General features: G+C 37.7%; 1 protein-coding gene across 2 annotated transcripts in view; it reads left to right on the top strand.

Moving 5' to 3' along the window:
• The first annotated feature begins 696 nt into the window (after positions 1–696).
• The window catches only part of LOC136864546 (uncharacterized), a 628,768-nt gene continuing 609,711 nt past the window's right edge, over positions 697–19,753 (top strand). For both annotated transcript variants that reach the window (XM_067141666.2, XM_067141667.2), the window contains exon 1: positions 697–2,856. In XM_067141666.2, coding sequence (XP_066997767.2) covers positions 730–2,856 — 2,127 coding nt within the window. In that variant the 5' untranslated portion in view covers positions 697–729. The remainder of the gene's footprint in view (positions 2,857–19,753) is intronic.

The raw sequence follows: 19,753 nt of genomic DNA on the forward strand, positions 1-19,753 counted from the left end.
ACTGTACGAAAAATCTAGTTATGATAGAACAGAGGAATATATAAGTAGTCGTGCAAACGATATGAATAGGCATAGGAATGTGACATTCAGTCTAGTTGCAGTTAAGGTCCTTGTTTGTCTACTCATCCTGATACGCGTCAAGCTTCTAGTAAGCAAATTACACTGTGGATCATTCTGCCAAGAACGCCAAACGAAATACTTTAACTAACGAATAGGCGTCCTTTATTGAACCCTCTCGTTGTTAGCTCTGGTGTGAGAACCTAATACTCATCTCTTGCAGATAATGTCTGTAAAATAGATGGTTTGTGCTTATATTTCAAAGAGAAGTGACAGACAACTGCTCCATGTCATTCGCGAGTACAACAGCTGTTGCTCACGATTCAGTTCCTGCTTGATGATAAAAGGACTTGCTAAGCATTCGCGGACTTTAAAGAGTAAGTCCGTCTTTGGGAGCTCGCAATTATACACTATGTTCTCTACTAAAAACTTGTGAATGACAGTTCATTTTAGAGTTTGGTTTATTAGTCGACGGTAGGTAGTTTGAAAAATACAAAGTACTACCATATACTATAATATAAACATTTTGAAGGAAATAACGTTATAGTTTCCGGATGTTGATGACTTCAGAAGCTCAACTTCGCCCTACCACTTCCCCAAACTCCATCCCTAACCCTTTTCCTCTATGATCCCTTGAGACAGGGCTTCCAAAGCCAAATAATATACGATAAAATGGGCGATAGAAACAAGAAGAATAAGAAATTAGCTAGGAAAGAAAAAGGGAAATTATCATCCGCACCTGAAGAAGCAGAAGCGATTGCGATGGGAAAGCCACGAAGTGACACTTCTCCTTGCGGAAGCAGAGACGCAGCTAAGGAAACCAAGCGTAAACGTCCAGTGCGTGAACGCTTCCTCCTTACGCGGAAAACATGGCGTTATATGGCAGATGCAGGCCGTCGCCTAATACCTGATGGTGCTCACAACCGTCCAGAAGATATCCCTAAAATTGAGGCTTATTTTCAGGAGGTTTGCCAGCGTGAGCCTCGGTTCCTTCTTTGGAGAAAAAGCTCGTATCCTGGGGCATTAGGTTTTCGTTCTCATTATCGAAAGAATCGAAGAAAAAAAGGTGGTAGCTGTCGAGAGAAAGCGAGTTCTGCTGACGAAGCCGAAGATACTAGCCCAAAAGGAGCGTTCGTTTTATCGCCAACTGGTGCAGGAAGATTCGATCTCCATAGACTACGCCAAGAATTCCTTCACGGAAAATCTCCATCAGATTCTCCATCAACGTCTAAGACGATTTCGTCACCTTCAGGATCGCCTTCTCTTCATACACAGAGGTTGGCGACATACGGTAATGTCGCTTCGTCGGGCGCAGCTGGTGTTCCTAGTATTTATGTCGGTCCTGTCTCAGAAGAGGATGAAAAGCAAGAGTTCATAGAAACTTTACTTTCATATTTGAATGAACAGGAGGATGAAGGTGGTGCCGGAGTGGCATCTCACAGTTCTATTGATTTTCAAGCACTTCTTGACCAACTTAGAAAACATCTCTCTAATTTATCCATTTCCTCGGACACTAGCTATCCAGATGAAACATATCCAACTTCCACGACTGGCCATGAATTTAGTAGTGGTTCAACCGCACACCATCACCAACATCTACAATCCTCTTATCGTGGGATGGAAGGTATTCCCTTCACTGGGGATCATCAGCAAAAATTGTTACTGGAAACACTTCGACGGTATTACAGTAAATCTACTAGCAGAGAGAAAGTAATATCGGATTTATTAACAGATAGAAAAATGTTGGAGAAACTGTATTTTGATTTACGCAAAACGCGAGGTTTCTCCGGAAGGCGAAGTGGAAGCGGTACAGGTTCGCAGCAGTCGCGCGACTCAACATTTGGCCCTCTTCTTCGAAGACGTGATGGAGTATATAGGCACGACAATATAGATGAAGATATCGGTAATGACCATGACGCAAGTTCATCACTGAAAAGGCCAAGTAGATTTCATCTTCGAAGATCTCATCGTGATGTTTCCCCATTTTCTCCCCCTCCTCTCATAGAAGTGCAGAATGAGACTGAAGTGTCTTCCGTTGACGTAGGTACACAGACACCCGTAGTACCCCCAAGTATGTTCGCTATTATTTCCGAATTTTTGAGAAAGGAGAGAGAAAAGGACGTTGAAGGGAAAGAAGACTCTGATGTCGTAAAGGACAGAGCTGGTGCAAGACGACGTAGTAGTGTAGACCACGACGATGTATCTCCTTCAGTAAGTGACACCATTAAACGATATCTTAGAATGGCCCGAAAGAAAAGTTTAGATTCAGATAAAGTGGACAGATTCAAGCGTGTTAATTATGACCGTAATTTAAGGAATATTAAGGCGAAAGGAGAAATTACAAAGCCAGGAGACGACGATGGGTTGAACAAAGGGGCACAGACTGATGAGAGCTGGGTGGATGCGATGAAAGAACTAAAAATAAGTGATTTGACTGATTCTATAAGTAGAGTACCTAGTTCTAGAAGTAGTATAGATGAAGGTGATAGCTGTGGCAGTGGACTGTTATCACCAACTCATGGAGTTGTTCATCATCATAAAGGGCTACTCTCCACTGGACAGACATTTTTATCGAACTTGCTGCATGGTTTACAACAAGGTTCTACTTCCAGTACCGAGACAATAAGTGGCACTGGTGCTTCTTGTGTGCCCACAGCAGCTGCAGCCATGCAGAAGTCCAAGTCATCTTCGAGTGTGGTACAGCACGGCGGGCGTCTAATGGCGAAGAAGTTGTGGCGTGCACGATCTAAGAGTCAGGGTCGGACTACAGCGTCTGCACCTTGCTCCTGGACTCCTCAGGTAGGGCACCGTTAATTCATTTCTTTTAAATTTTGAATTTGCTTTGCATGCACTCATCTCATTAAATGACAAAAGTTGTGAAAATAAAGCCATTTAGGTGTAGGGCCCTTCTTCAACAGAACATATTCTTTTTTGAAATTTCTACTCTAGCGTAGATTCATTATTATAGATTACATTTTATCGCAGAGTATATGGTGCACCTATGTACTCAAGACCTTGTATCTCACATGGCGCAGCATGTTGTGAGTAAGGCACCTCCCATCAGTCTCTTGTACTATACTTGTGGAACTAAGGTTATTACTAGCGACTTCTTTAAGCTCTTGGATAAGGGAAATATATATTCCTTGGATACGGCATAGAACGTGTGCATTATACATTCAATGTTCATTTCCTCCATGTTTTAACATTTTTTTTGCTAGTTGGTTTACATCGCACCGACACAGATAGGTCTTATGGCGACGATGGGACAGGAAAGGCCTAGGAATGGGAAGGCTGCGGCCGTGGCCTTAATTAAGGTACAGCCCCAGCATTTTCCTGGTGTGAAAATGGGAAACCACGGAAGCCATTTTCAGGGCTGCCGATAGTGGGGTTCGAACCTACTATCTTCCAGATACTGGATACTGGCCGCACTTAAACGACTGCAGCTATCGAGCTCGGTGTTTTAAAATAAAAATGTATCCTATATATAATGAAGTGATGAAAATGAAAGAGCATTGCGGAATATATTCATTCAAAACTATTTTGCAATTACGATTAACAGGCATATTGTTATTAGTACAGAAAATTCACTTACTTACATTCGGAAAATCAGAGCAATTAATTTAAAATTAGTAATTACCATCCTATATTTTCGTAATCCAAAACTTAGCTAGAGGAGGGGTGAATTATACTTATTAAAAGCTACTCTAGACATTTAATTATCCTCTGTCCGTACAGCTAACCTGTTTCTTTTGAAATCGAATGCACCGTCCAGTAATGAGTTTCAATGAATAACTTTCAGTTTTGGAAAACGAAGAAAACTATGACGAAATGACGGATCAACTTCTAAACACACCTGAGCACAGTTTTTACATTTTATAAGTAGATGCACAAGTTAGGAGCTTGGAATGCCATTGAGTCTTCATGATTTTGTAGGAAACCCCAACCAGAAATTTTGTGTGTGAGCTAGGTAGTTCAGTCCGAGTAAGCATCGGTCACACTAGCGGTTTCGAAAAGCAAGTGAATTTGTATTCCACCGTCTTAGTGTGATTGCATGTAATTAGACAATTCACTTCCAGGGAGATGCTTGGGTAATGTCTCATTTTAATGGGACAATATCCTATCTAGGAAGCGCATCAGTAGAGGCACCAGAAAAACATTGGCAAGTAATTACGTTCCACAGGTACATTATGTACATCTAGATATCCTTAGGCCCAAGTGAAATAAGAATGACAGTTATGATGTTTTGATGAGATTAAATATTGTTTTATAGTACTTATGAGGAGCCTCCGTAGCTCAGGCGGCAGCGCGTCGGCCTCTCACCGCTGGCTACCGTGGGTCAAATCCCGGTCACTCCATGTGAGATTTGTGCAGGACAAAGCGGAGGCGGGACAGGTTTTTCTCCGGGTACTCCGGTTTTCCCTGTCATATTTCATTCCAGCAACACTCTCCATTCTCATTTCATAGCATCTATCATCTATATATATAAAACTAGCAAGATACCCGTGCTTCGCTACGGTATTATACTGAAATTTATAATTGAATGCTTATTGTTTTAGATATATAATGCAACAAAATTCGCGATCTGACTCTTTTTCTGCGAGAATCCACCAAAATTCGAGATGTGACTGGTTTTCTAATAGATTACGGCAAGTTTCCTCCCATTTTTCAATCTTTCCTTCCAGCAATCGATTTCGTACTTCCCGGGCTAGGTCCAGGTATTCCACCCGGTCAGTTGGGTCCCTAAATCTTTTCCATGTTTTCCTATAAGCATTTTTTAATATGGATCAAATCCTTCAGGAGATCCGACGTGGTGTCGTCTTGGGTGCCTTGGTGGTACTGAATCCGCGGGCGGACTGCACTCTTAGTCATTACCCGTCCAGGACCCGTTTCCAGCGCGGTCCGCACATTTGACGACAGTCCAGCTTATTATTATTATTATTATTATTATTATTATTATTATTATTATTATTATTATTATTATTATTATTATTATTATTATTATTATTAGATGTTCTGGACCCCACAGCAAGATGCAAGACCGCTACTTGGCGGTAAATTACATCTGCTGCCATTGCCATTGTTGACAATGTGACCGCACCATTGTTGCGCGTAGGCAAGTGTGCGGGATTTCTGGCGATACGAATAACATACTTCCGTGCATTATTGACCTTATTATAGAGGTGAACAATTTGACGGTCAATCGCATTCCTATCGGGTATTTCAAATGTTTTTTACATTTTTATTTATATGCCAGGAGAATCTAATGTAATCTAAGAACGTTCTCGAAGGAAAAGATGGCTGTTGAAAACGAACCCATGAAAGATTAGAAATGATCGGTTTATGATCAGAATAAGTACATCGAAATTCTACAACTTGTTTCCAGTCATTCGACAGGGTCAGGAATGGAATGAATAAAGCCCCATCTAGCGGTGACAATAGGAACTGTGCCGGCTGCCGAAACACTCCTCTGGGGGCAATGATCGATGAATGACAAATGAAATTAAATATTGGACAGTGTTGCTGGAATGAATGATGACAGGGAAAACCGGAGTATCCGGAGAAAATGCTGTCCCGCCTACATTTTGTCCAGCACGAATATCACATGGAGTGACCGGGATTTGAACCACAGAACCCAGTTGTGAGAGGCCGGTGAGCTGCCGCCAGAGCAACGGACGCTCCTTATAAATCTATTATGAACAGTAAAATCAATTGGTCACACCTCCTTTTACACCACACCGCCGTAAAGTTTATTTAACCCCCACAAAAAAAAAGAAATTAAAAGAAGGAGTGTTTCTTTATGTTTAAAGGAGATTCCAAACACCAATGTTCACGTCTATTACCTTCAGTTTTGAGAGATAAGTATCCCCATAAAAAGAATTCACTTTTTTCACTTCCTTTCACACTCCTCCGATCCCCCCCCCCCCCCGCTATGTGAATTTTCCTGCAAAAAATACTTGTTTCTTTAATAGTAAAGGATCTTCTAAATGCCAATTATCACGACTCCAACTTCTCTAGTTTTTTAATTTATGTGTCCCCATGAAAGGAATTCTACTCCTGTTCACTCCCGCCCCACAAGATGGTTTCCCCCCCCAAAACGCGTTTTTCTTTGTTTTTTAAGGAGATCCAAATTCCAATTTTCACGTCTGTAACAACTTTAGTTTTTATTAGGTGTATATATTCTCATACAATTAAGTCAATATATATTCAATTCTTTCACCCCCACCCCCCTTCATTGGATTTTCCAAGAATACGTGTTTCTTTACTTTTAAAGCAGATTCCAAATATCAAATTTCACGTCTGTAACATCTTCATTTTTGAGATATCAGTAGCCTTTTTCAGTCACTTTTACCCCTCCCCCCTCCACCCAAGTGGTATTTCCGAAAACTGAAAATAAACGTTTCTTTATTTTTAATAGAGATAAAAAATACCATTTTTCACTTCTGTAACATGTTAAGTTTTTGAGATATACTGTAGAAATTCTCATTTTAAAATTTCACCTGTTTTTAGTTCGCCTTAAGTGGAGTTTCCAGAAACAAATCACCTATGTTTCTTTACATTTACAGGTAATTCCAAATACCCACTTTTTACGTCTGTAACATTTTTCGTTTCTCATATATTCTGTAGATATAGTCTTTCGAAAAATTCACCCCAATTTGTCACTCCTATTTAACCGCCATTAATTGGTTTTTCCAAAAACAAAAAATACGTGTTTCTTTATTTTTAAAGGAGATCCCATATGCAAATTTTCAGTTCTGTAATATCTTCAGTTTCTGAGATATACCTATCCTCATTAAGGCATTCAACCCATTATTCACCCTTTTAAACCACTCCTATTTGAGATTTACAGAAAAAAAATACGTGTTACTTTATTTTTAAAGGAGATTCTAAATATTGTTGGGAGATCAGAAGAATGCACGTGCCCGGTGAGGCACGGGGCGAAGGGGTTTTCACCAGCAGAGCCAGTAACGCAATGGTTACCATAGCAACTCCGCTACTACCCAGGCGACTTTATATTTTCTTCTACTGGCAGCTCTTCGCTCTTATTAGTTGTAATCCAGCAAACTGCGGAGTGTGAGTCAATGTTTTCGTGTAGGAGATAAGAGCCGATCTGTCTGGGCTGAACAGGAAGTTCGTGTTTGCAGGCCACATTCCTCATTCTTGCATTCTTCTCATCTCTACACAGTACCAGTTTTTACATCTGTAAACTTTTAAGGTTTTAAGATGTAGGCACACACATTTTAAAATTTCCCCCCCCTTTTCACCCCCCCCCCCATTATTTGGATTTTCCAAAAACGAAAAAAAACCTGTTTCTTAATTTTTAAAGAAGATCCCAAATACCAATTTTCAGGTCTGTAATATCTTCAGGTTCTGAAATATAAGTAGCCTCATTAAAGGCATTCAACCCATTTTTCACCCTTTTCCACCCTTCCCATTGGGATTTTCCGAAAACAAAAAATACGTGTTTCTTATTTTTAAAGGAGATTCTAAGTACCAATTTTTACATCTATAAACTTTAAAAGTTTTGAGATATATACACTCATTTTAAAAATTCACCCCAATTTCACCCCTCATTAATTGGTTTTTCCAAAAACAAAAAATACATATTTCTTTATTTTTAAAGGAGATTCCAAACACCAATTTTCAGGTCTGTAATATGTTCGGTTTCTGAGATATAAGTATCCTCATTAAAGGCAGTCAACCTATTTTTCACCCCTTTTCACCCCCTCCTATTGGGATTTTCCGAAAACCAAAAATATGTGTTTCTTTATTTTTAATGAAGATTCAAAATACCAATATTTACATCTGTAAAGTTTTAAAATTTTGAGATACAGATGCACTAATTTTAAAAATACACCTCCCATTTCACCCTCCCATTAATTGGATTTTCCAAAAACAAAAAAATATGTGTTTCTGTATTTTTAAAGAGATCAAAAGTACCAATTTTTCGGTCTGTAATATCTTCAGTTTCTGAGATATAAGTACCGGTATCCTGATTAAAGGCATTCAACACCGTTTTCCCCCCATTTTCACCCCTCCTATTGAGATTTTCTGAAAAAAATACGTGTTTCCTTATTTTTAAAGAAGATTCTAAATACCAATACCAATACCAATACCAATTTTTCATCTATATATATAAAATAACTTGTCCTGACTGACTGACTGACTGACTGACTTGATTCATCATCGCCGAGCCAAAACTACTGGACATAAAGAGATGAAATTTTGGGGATATATTCATATTAAGACGTAGGTGCTCGCTAAGAGAGGATTTTTGGATATTCCTTCGCTAAGGGGGTGAAAACGGGGGTGAAATTTTAAAATGAGTTGCTCTATATCTCAAAACTTTAAAAGTTTACAGATGTAAAAATTGGTATTTAGAATCTTCTTTAAAAATAAGGAAACACGTATTTTTTGTTTTCAGAAAATCCCAATAAGAGGGGTGAAAAAGGGTGAAAATGTGGAAAAATGGGTTGAATGCCTTTAATCAGGATACCGGTACCTATATCTCAGAAACTGAAGATATTACAGACCTGAAAATTGGTACTTTTGATCTCTTTTAAAAATAAAGAAACACGTAATTTTTTGTTTTTGGAAAATCCAATTAATGGGAGGGTGAAAAGGGGGTGAATTTTTAAAATGAAGGAATCTATATCTCCAAACTTTTAAAGTTTGCAGATGTAAAAATTGGTATTTAGAACCTTCATTAAAAATAAAGGAACACGTATTTTTTTGTTTCCGGAAAATCGCAATAGGAGGAGTGAAAAGGGGCTAAAAAGTGGTTGAATGCCTTTAATGAGGCTACTTATATATCAGAAACTGAAGATATTACAGACCTGAAAATTGGGGTTTGGGATCTCCGTTAAAAATAAAGAAACACGTATTTTTTTGTTTCTGGAAAATCCAATTTAGGGGGGTGTGAAAAGGGAGTAATATTTTAAAATGAGTGTATCTATCTCAAAATTTTTAAAGGTTATACATGTGAAAATTGGTATATAGAACCTTCTTTAAATATAAATAAACACACGTATTTTTTAGTTTTGGAAAATCCAATTAATGGCGGTTAAACAGGAGTGACAAATTGGGTGAATTTTTGAAAGACTATATCTACAGAATATCTTGGAAACGTAAAATGTTACAGACGTGAAAAGTGGGTGTTTGTATCTCCTGTAAATCTAAAGAAACATAGGTGATTTGTGTTTGGAAACTCCACTTAAGGGGAACACAAAAGGGGTGAAATTTTAAAATGAGAATTTTTACAGTTTATCTCAAAAAACTTAACATGTTACAGAAGTGAAAAATAGTATTTTTTATCTCTATTAAACATAAAGAAAAGTGTATTTTTAGCTTTCGGGAATACCACTTGGGTGGAGGGGGGGGGTAAAAGTGACTGAAAATGGTGTTGAATTCTTTTAATTAGGCTACTGATATCTCAAAAATGAAGATGTTACAGACGTGAAATTTGATATTTGCAATCTGGTTTAAAAATAAAGAAACACGTATTCTCGGAAAATCCAATGGGGGGGGGGGGGTGAAAGAATTGAAAAATGAATTAAATTAATTGAATGAGAATACATACATCTAATAAAAACTAAAGTTGTTACAGACGTAAAAATTCGTATTTGGATCTCCTTTAAAAACAAAGAAAAACGCGTTTTGGGGGGAAACCATCTTGGAGGGCGGAAGTTTAAAGGAGTTGAATTCCTTTCATGAGGACACATAAATCAAAAACTGAAGAAGTTAGAGTCGTGATAATTGGTATTTAGAAGATCCTTTACTATTAAAGAAACAAGTATTTTTTGCGGGAATATTCACTTAGGGGGGAGGGGAGTAGTGTGAAATGAAGTGAAAAAAGTAAATTATTTTTATGGGGATACTTATATCTCAAAACTGAAGGTAATAGACGTGAACATTGGTGTTTGAAATCTTCTTTAAACACAAGAAACAAGCCTTCTTTTAATTTTTTTGGGGGGGGGTGCCGGTAAATAAACTTAACGGCGGTGGGGTGTAGAAGGAGGTGAGACCAATTGATTTTACTGTTCTTAATGTACTTATAAGGATCCTCGGCAGCGCGCCGGCCTCTCACAGCTGGGTTCCGTGGTTCAAATCCCGTTCACTCCATGTGACATTCGTGCTGGACAAAACATAGGCGGGTCAGGTTTTTCTCCGGATACTCCGGTTTTCCTGTCAGCAGATTCCAAATATCAAATTTCACGTCTTTATCATCTTAATTTTTGAGATATCAGTAGCCTAATTAAAAGAAATCAACACCATTTTCAGTCACTTTTACCCCCCCCCCTTCCACCCAAGTGGTATTTCCGAAAACTAAAAATACACGTTTCTTTATTTTTAATAGAGATAAAGAATACCATTTTTCACTTCTGTAACATGTTACGTTTTTTTAGATATACTGTAGAAATTCTCATTTTAAAATGTCACCCCTTTTTATTTCCCCTTAAGTGCAGTTTCCAAAAACAACACCTATGTGTCTTTACATTTACAGGAAATCCAGTTTCTCAGATATTCTGTAGATGTAGTCCTTCGAAAACTTCACCCCATTTGTCACTCCTGTTTAACCGCCTTTAATTGGATTTTCCAAAATCAAAAAATACGTGTTTCTTTATTTTTAAAGGAGATCCCATATACAAATTTTCAGTTCTGTAATATCTTCAGTTTCTGAGAAATATGTATCCTCATTAAAGGCATTCAACCCATTATTCACCCTTTTACACCTCTGCTATTGGGATTTACAGAAAACAAAAAAATACGTGTTCCTTTACTTTTAAAGGAGATCCTAAGTACCAATTTTGACATCTGTAAACTTTTAATTGTTTTAAGATGTAGACACACTCATTTTAAAAATTCACCCCTCTTTTCAACCCCCCATTATTTGGATTTTCCAAAAACGAAGAAATACCTGTTTCTTTATTTTTAAAGTTGATCCCAAATACCAATTTTCAGGTCTGTAATATCTTTAGGTTCTGAAATATAAGTAGCCTAATTAAAGGCATTCAACCCCTTTTTCACCCTTTTCCACCCTTCCCATTGGGAGTTCGCGAAAACAAAATGATACGTGTTTCTTCATTTTTAAATACCCATTTTTACATCTACAAAATTTAAAAGTTTTGAAATAAAACATTACTGCACAGTGGTTAGAACAGAGTGCCTTTATGGAGCAGAAACCTTGACGAGGATGGCTGACCCAGTCCTTGAAAAAAGAGAAAGAAGATTCTTGCGAAAAATCTTAGGCCCTAGAAAGTCGACGAGTGACCCAAACACATTCCGGTTAAGATCGAATTTGGAGCTCTACAAGACAGTAGAAAGAATCACGACTGTGATGAGAAAAAGGAGACTGACGTTTTATGGACATATCAAAAGAATGAACCCTGAGAGATTGACCAACAGAATACTTCTTCTGCAGGAAAGGTGGAAAAAACAACCGGGATGGCTTACACACGTGCACAATGACTTGGCAGAAATAGGTATCAAGGAGGAGGATATAAAAGAAAGGACATCATTTAGGAAGAAGGTTGCGGGATTGAGGGATGCGTCTGAAGAGCAACATGCGAAGCCACGGAACATCTCGGTGGAAGAACGAGCAAGAAGAAGTCAAAGACTCAAGAATATTTGGCGAGAGTGTAAAGAGAAGGGTATCAGTCTGCGTGACAGAAGGAAGATTGTGTAAACGTGGCCCACAGGTGGCCGTATCGATTAATAATAATAATAACACTCATTTTAAAAATTCACCCCCTTTTCATCCCCCCATTAATTGGATTTTCTAAAAACAAAAAAATACGTGTTTCTTTATTTTTAAAGGAGATCCCAAACTCCTATTTTCAGATCTGTAATATCTTCAGTTTCTGGGATATTAGTATCCTCATTAAAGGCATTCAACCCATTTTTCACCCCTTTTCAACCCTCCTATTGGGATTTTCCGAAAACAAAAAAAATCGTTTTTCTTTATTTTTAATGAAGATTCTAAATACCAATTTTTACATCTGTTAACTTTAAAAGTTTTGAGATGTAGATGCACTCATGTTAAAAATTCACCCCTTTTCACCCTCCCATTAATTGGATAACTTGTCCTGACTGACTGACTGACTGACTGATTCATCATCGCCGAGCCAAAACTACTGGACATAAGGAAATGAAATTTTGGGATGTAGAAGCTCGCTAGGAGGGGAATTTTGGATATTCCTTCGCTAAGGGGGTGAAAAGAGGGGATAACATTTTAAAATGAGTGTATCTATATCTCAAAACTTTAGAAGTTTACAGATGAAAATTTGGTATTTAGAATCTTCTTTAAAAATAAGGAAACACGTATTTTTTTGTTTTCAGAAAATCTCAATAGGAGGGGTGAAAAAAGGTGAAAAAGGGGTTGAGTGCCTTTAATCAGGATACCGGTACTTATATCTCAGAAACTGAAAAAATTACAGATCGGAAAATTGTTACTTTTGATCTCTTTTAAAAATAAAGAAACACGTATTTTTTTGTTTTTGGAAAATCCAATTAATGGGAGGGTGAAAATGGGGGTGAATTTTTAAAATTAGTGCATCTATATCTCAAAATTTTTAATCTTTACAGATGTAAATATTGGTATTTAGAATCTTCATTAAAAATAAAGAAACACATATTTTTGGTTTTCGGAAAATCCCAATAGGAGGGGGTGAAAAAGGGTGAAAAATAGGTTGACTGCCTTTAATGAGGATACTTATATCTCAGAAACCGAACATATTACAGACCTGAAAATTGGTGTTTGGAATCTCCTTTAAAAATAAAGAAATATGTATTTTTTTGTTTTTGGAAAATCCAATTAATGAGGGGTGAAATTGGGGTGAACTTTTAAAATGAGTGTATCTATATCTCAAAACTTGTAAAGTTTATAGATATAAAAATTGGTACTTAGAATCTCCTTTAAAAATAAAGAAACACGTATATTTTGTTTTCGAGAAATCCCAATGGGAAGGGTGGAAAAGGGTGAAAAATGGGTTGAATGCCTTTAATGAGGCTACTTATATTTCAGAACCTGAAGATATTACAGACCTGAAAATTGGTATTTGGGATCTTCTTTAAAAGTTAAGAAACAGGTATTTTTCGTTTTTGGAAAATCCAAATAATGGGGGGGTGAAAAGGGGGGTAAAATTTTAAAATGAGTGTGCCTACATCTTAAAACCTTAAAAGTTTACAGATGTAAAAACTGGTATTTAGAATCCCCTTTAAAAATAAAGTAACACGTATTTTTTTTGTTTTCTGTAAAACTCAAATAGGAGTTGTTTAAAAGGGTGAAGAATGGGTTGAATGCCTTTAATGAGGATAGATATATCTCAGAAACTGAAGATATTACAAAACTGAAAAATTTGCATATGGGATCTCCTTTAAAAATAAAGAAACACGTATTTTTTGTTTTTGGAAAATCCAATTAATGGCGGTTAAATAGGAGTGACAAATTGGGGTGAATTTTTCGAAAGACTATATCTACAGAATATATGTGAAACGTAAAATGTTAGAGACGTAAAAAGTGGGTATTTGGAATTACCTGTAAATGTAAAGAAACATAGGTGATTTGTTTCTGGAAACTCCAATTAAGGCGAACTAAAAACGGGTGAAATTTTAAAATGAGAATTTCTACAGTATATCTCAAAAAACTTAACATGTTACAGAAGTGAAAAATGGTATTTTTTTATTTCTATTAAAAATAAAGAAACGTGTATTTTTAGTTTTCGGAAATACCACTGGGGAGGAGGGGGGAGGGGTAAAAGTGACTGAAAAAGGCTACTGATATCTCAAAAATGAAGATGTTACAGACGTGAAATTTGATATTTGGAATCTGCTTTAAAAGTAAAGAAACACGTATTCTTGGAAAATCCAATGAAGGGGGGTGGGGGTGAAAGAATTGAATATATATTGACTTAATTGTATGAGAATATATACACCTAATAAAAACTAAAGTTGTTACAGACGTGAAAATTGGAATTTGGATCTCCTTAAAAAACAAAGAAAAACGCGTTTTGGGGGGGAAACCATCTTGTGGGGCGGGAGTGAACAGGAGTAGAATTCCTTTCATGGGGACACATAAATTAAAAAACTGGAGAAGTTGGAGTCGTGATAATTGGCATTTAGAAGATCCTTTACTATTAAAGAAACAAATATTTTTTGCAGGAAAATTCACATAGCGGGGGGGGGGGATCGGAGGAGTGTGAAAGGAAGTGAAAAAAGTGAATTCTTTTTATGGGGATACTTATCTCTCAAAACTGAAGGTAATAGACGTGAACAATGGTGTTTGGAATCTCCTTTAAACATAAAGAAACACTCCTTCTTTAAATTTCTTTTTTTTTTGTGGGGGTTAAATAAACTTTACGGCGGTGGGGTGTAAAAGGAGGTGTGACCAATTGATTTTACTGTTCATAATAGATTTATAAGGAGCGTCCGTTGCTCTGGCGGCAGCTCACCGGCCTCTCACAACTGGGTTCTGTGGTTCAAATCCCGGTCACTCCATGTGGTATTCGTGCTGGATAAAATGGAGGCGGGACAGGTTTTTTTCCGGATACTCCGGTTTTCCCTGTCATCATTCATTCCAGCAACACTGTCCAATATTTAATTTCATTTGTCATTCATCGATCATTGCCCCAGAGGAGTGTTTCGGCAGCCGGCACAGTTCCTATTGTCGCCGCTAGATGGGGCTTTATTCATTCCATTCCTGACCCTGTCGAATGACTGGAAACAAGTTGTAGAATTTCGATGTACTTATTCTGATCATAAACCGATCATTTCTAATCTTCCCTGGGTTCGTTTTCAACAGCCATCTTTTCCTTCGAGAACGTTCTTAGATTACATTAGATTCTCCTGGTATATAAATAAAAATGTAAAAACATTTGAAATAAAAGATAGGAATGCGATTGACCGTCAAATTGTTCACCTCTATAATAAGGTCAATAATGCACGGAAGTATGTTATTCGTATCGCCAGAAATCCCGCTCACTTGCCTACGCGCAACAATGGTGCTGGTCACATTGTCAACAATGGCAATGGCAGCAGATGTAATTTACCGCCAAGTAGCGGTCTTGCATCTTGCTGTGGGGTCCATAACATCTAATAATAATAATAATAATAATAATAATAATAATAATAATAATAATAATAATAATAATAATAATAATAATAATAATAATAATAATAATCTGGACTGTCGTCAAATGTGCGGACCGCGCTGGAAACGGGTCCTGGACGGGTAATGACTAAGAGTGCAGTCCGCCCGCGGATTCAGTACCGCCAAGGCACCCAAGACGACACCACGCCGGATCTCCTGAAGGATTTGATCCATATTAAAAAATGCTTATAGGAAAATATGGCAAAGATTTAGGGACCCAACTGACCGGGTGGAATACCTGGACCTAGCCCGGGAAGTACGAAATCGATTGCTGGAAAGAAAGATTGAAAAATGGGAGGAAACTTGCCGTAATCTATTAGAAACCAGTCATATCTCGAATTTTGGTGGATTCTCGCAGAAAACGAGTCAGATCGCGAATTTTGGTGCATTATATATCTAAAACAATAAGCATTCAATTATAAATTTCAGTATAATACCGTGGCGAAGCACGGGTATCTTGCTAGTTCATTAATAAATCACTTTGGGAGTGGCGACCCCATCGTACTAACAGCCTATATCTGCTTCATTCATTCCCCTGACCCGGTCAATGACTGGAAAACAGGTTGTATGTTTTCATTTTCAGTACTTATGACAAAGTACACCATCGGTCAACGAACCCATCCATAAACAGCTTTTAGACGACATCCAATAATGTGTTGCAGTGGTTTCTATTACCGAGCTAATTAGCTACGCGTCTTGAATCAGGTAACTGAACTTGCATTCGGGAGGTAGTTGGTTCAAACCCCACTTTTGGCAACCCTAAAAGTGATTTTCCGTGGTTTCCTATTTTCACAAAAGACAAATGCTGAGGCCGTACTTTAATTGAGACCACGGTCTCTTCCTTCACAGTCCCAGCGATTTCCTATCCTATCGCCGCAATAAGACCTGTTTGTGTCGGTGCGACGTAAAACAAATTGCAAGCAAGTCTGAATAATTATTGTAATTAATTTGTGTCCAAGGTAGGAAAAGTAATGCAAGCGATACAAGCATGTTAACGAGTCCGAGTAGATCACAGATGATTTTAGAAATTGGAAGTACCAAGCGAATGGCTGTGTGGTTTGGGCCACAACTGTCAGCTCGCATTCGGAACATAGTGGGTTCGAGCCCCACTGTCGGCAACCCTGAAGATGGTTTTCTGTGGTTTCCCATTTTCACACCAAGCAAATGCTGGGGCTGCAACTTAATTAAGGCCACGGTCGCTTCCTTTTCACCTCCAGCCCTTTCCTATCCCATTGTCGCCGTATGACCTATTTGTATTAGTGCAAGTAAAGCATAATTGAAAAAGAAATAATAAAACTAAAATCACATCCCTACGACTGAAGTTTCAAGAAAAACTGAACGACCCGTGTCTTGTGATTTGCGAGTTTAAAGTGGTGTAATTTTCCTTTGTTAGCTGTTTAATGTCGCCGTAACACAGATACTGTAGCTTTCCGGGGACGTTGGGGTCGGCCGTAGCCTCAATTGAGAAACCGCCTTCTATTATCGTGGTGTGTGAAACTGGAAACCACGTAGAGTAATCTTCAGGGCTGTCGACGGCCTAATTACATCTCTAAGCTTAATAGGGAAAAGAAATGCTATAGTTTCCACATCTTTCCACATTGTGTTGTAGTATTAAGACATTAAGATGTTGTTTTTCGCCTATAGCAGATATCATTGAATTAATTTAATTAAAGGATTTTCGTTAGTATGACTTCTACAGTCCACAGGATGAAATAATATACGGACCATACCCACCATCTCACGAATTCAGAGTTGCTGCCAATGACGAGTAGGCTATCGCTTAACCATCCCGCTCTGTAGGTCCCGTAACTTATGGACGAAGTTGAAAGACTGTTTAGGTTCAATGTCAGTAAAACTCTACGTCCAAACACGTAAGATCTGATGCTAAAATTCCAATATAACGTCAGGTAAAACTGCAACCTTTCGTGCTTTATTGTGCTTTATTTGTGAAATAAATCCCAAGAATGGAAATATGTTATCATAATATAATATTCTTGGAGTATCGGCAAGTGTGAAAAGCATCCAGAACGAGTCATATTCAGGAATGACGAGATTGAGCGCAGTGAAGCTCCTCAGTCAGTTACACTGGAATGACATAGTATCCCTGTCAGGGTTATGTCGTATTTTTTTCCTCAGAAATATAGCAAATTTCATAATTCGAAGTCGTAGTTTTTCTCAGAAACATAGCAATTTTCATAATTGAAGGAACTCGGTAGGCATAGCTCGTGGGCCAGATATAGCCTGCTGAAAGTATAGTACAGCAGGTGCACGGGAAGCGGAAGTGGGAGAGTTCCCGTGAATAACAAGGTTAACTAAGAGTGTTCAATTAATTATGACAGGCGGTTGGATGAAACATACTGACAAATATTGCACAGTAAAAGCAACTTTTTTCTAGTGGTTTAACGTCGCACTAACACATTGAAGGCTTTCGGTGACACATTTGATGCCACCATCTCCCAAATGCAAGCTCACAGCTACACGACCCTAACCGAGCGGCCAACTCACTCGGTAAAAGAAACATAGGGTGCTACTGATGTGGGGAGATGTTCACTTCCTTTATTTTGTTAGTAGGATGAGACCCATAGTGAATGATACTTGGGTGAGGGATGCAAACACCTAATTACATCTCTTTGCTCAATAGGGAAAATAAATGCTATAGTTTCCGCATCTTTCCACATTGTGTTGTAATATTAAGGCATTCAGATGTTGCTTTTCGACTATAGTAGATATCATTGAATTAATTAATTAATGAAAGGGTTTTTGTTAGTATGACAACCTCTACAGTCCACAGGATAAAAGAATATACGGATCTTACAATTGAAATGAAGAACTACAATTAAGAGTGGTGTTAAATAAGACAGATAATTTAATACACTTGCTTTCTATAGCGAGGTCAGTTTATACAAGCTGTTTAATTCAGGTGCTGATGTTTATAGTAAAAGAATGAAGAAAATAAGTGGACAGTATAAACGTAATATCAGCATATATATAACAGGAAATATGTGAGTGTCCTTTTTCAGTCATCAGTTAGATTAAATTACGTGATTATGAGAAAATTCCTAAAAACCCAGTGCGTCGCTCAAGAGGTGTAGTAAGTCAGGCTAAGACTAATACACAACACTGACTGAAAAACACTGAAACATCAACCGGAATCTCAATCGGAGGAATATATAAAACCTATCAAGTAATGATTCAACATTCGTGTGGTTCATAGGAATAACTATCTGCGTTAAAGACATATAAATAATTATAACTCTCGAGATTTCTACCCGAAACAAAGTGCCATCATTCTTATTTACGATTCAGTAAGATTATTACTGAAACTATCGAGTTACGAGACTGCGTTATGATGAGTATTCCAGAAATCACCTCACAACCTAGTCATATCTGTGAAGAAACTCCCCAGCTCAAAACTACAAGAAAATCTATGCAGTTTGGTTTAATTATTATATTGTTACAATAACGGGCTGCCTAACCGATGCTGTAGAGATGAACTCAGTTCACCGTCATGAAGTCGAGAAAACCGAGCGAGTTGGCTGTGCGGTTAGAGGCGTGCAGCTGTCAGCTTGCATTCGATGGAGAACAATCAATATTAATGGGGCTTATGGAAGAATGAAATGATAACTGGCTGTCAGCAAAGAGGATGCGTCTGTATGTATTGAGAGTTAATCACATTCGAGTAAGGTGAGATAATGAGGAAGAGGTAGGAGATTATGAAGTGTGGAAAGAGGAAGGGGCATGTGTGGGGAAGGACTATTCATCAATCAATCAATCAATCAATCAATCAATCAATCAATCAATCAATCAATCAATCAATCAATCAATCAATCAATCAATCAATCAATCAATCAATCAATCAATCAATCAATCAATCAATCAATCAATCAATCAATCAATCAATCAATCAATCAATCAGAGTTGCATTTAGGGCTGTCACCCAGGTGGCAGATTCAATTGTCTACCTAGCTTTTTTCTTCCGCAGGTTCAAAGAACTTTATTTATTTATTTATTTATTTATTCAGGATCAGCAACAGCATAACGCCGAATTACAACGATCTGAGCTATGTACAACAGATATGAATCTAAAATGAAAGATATATAAATACTTACAAAGGACACGAATATACACAATAAAAACTGTACAATCATATATAATACATATTTACATAAACAACGTTATTAAAAAAGAAAAATACATTTACAGTAAATACAGGAGCAGAACGGGAAAGAACAAGAACTTGGAAACTTACCGAGCATTTCCCTCGATAATTTATTCCAGTCTCCTACTCCTCGTCCTATAAATGAGTATTTGCTCGTATCTTTCCTCTTGAATTCCAGCTTTATCTTCATATGATCTATCCTACTTTTTAAAGCTCCGCACAAGCTTATTCGTCTACCTACGTCATTCCTCGCCAACTCTCCACTGACAGCTCGAAACATACCACATAGTTGAGCATCTCATCTCCTCACTCCCAAGTCCTCCCAGGACAAAATTTGCAACATTTTCGTAACACCACTCCTTTGTCGGAAATCACCCAGAACAAATCGTGC

The sequence above is a fragment of the Anabrus simplex genome, chromosome 2 (genome assembly GCF_040414725.1).
Source record: "Anabrus simplex isolate iqAnaSimp1 chromosome 2, ASM4041472v1, whole genome shotgun sequence".
Taxonomy (NCBI): domain Eukaryota; kingdom Metazoa; phylum Arthropoda; class Insecta; order Orthoptera; family Tettigoniidae; genus Anabrus; species Anabrus simplex.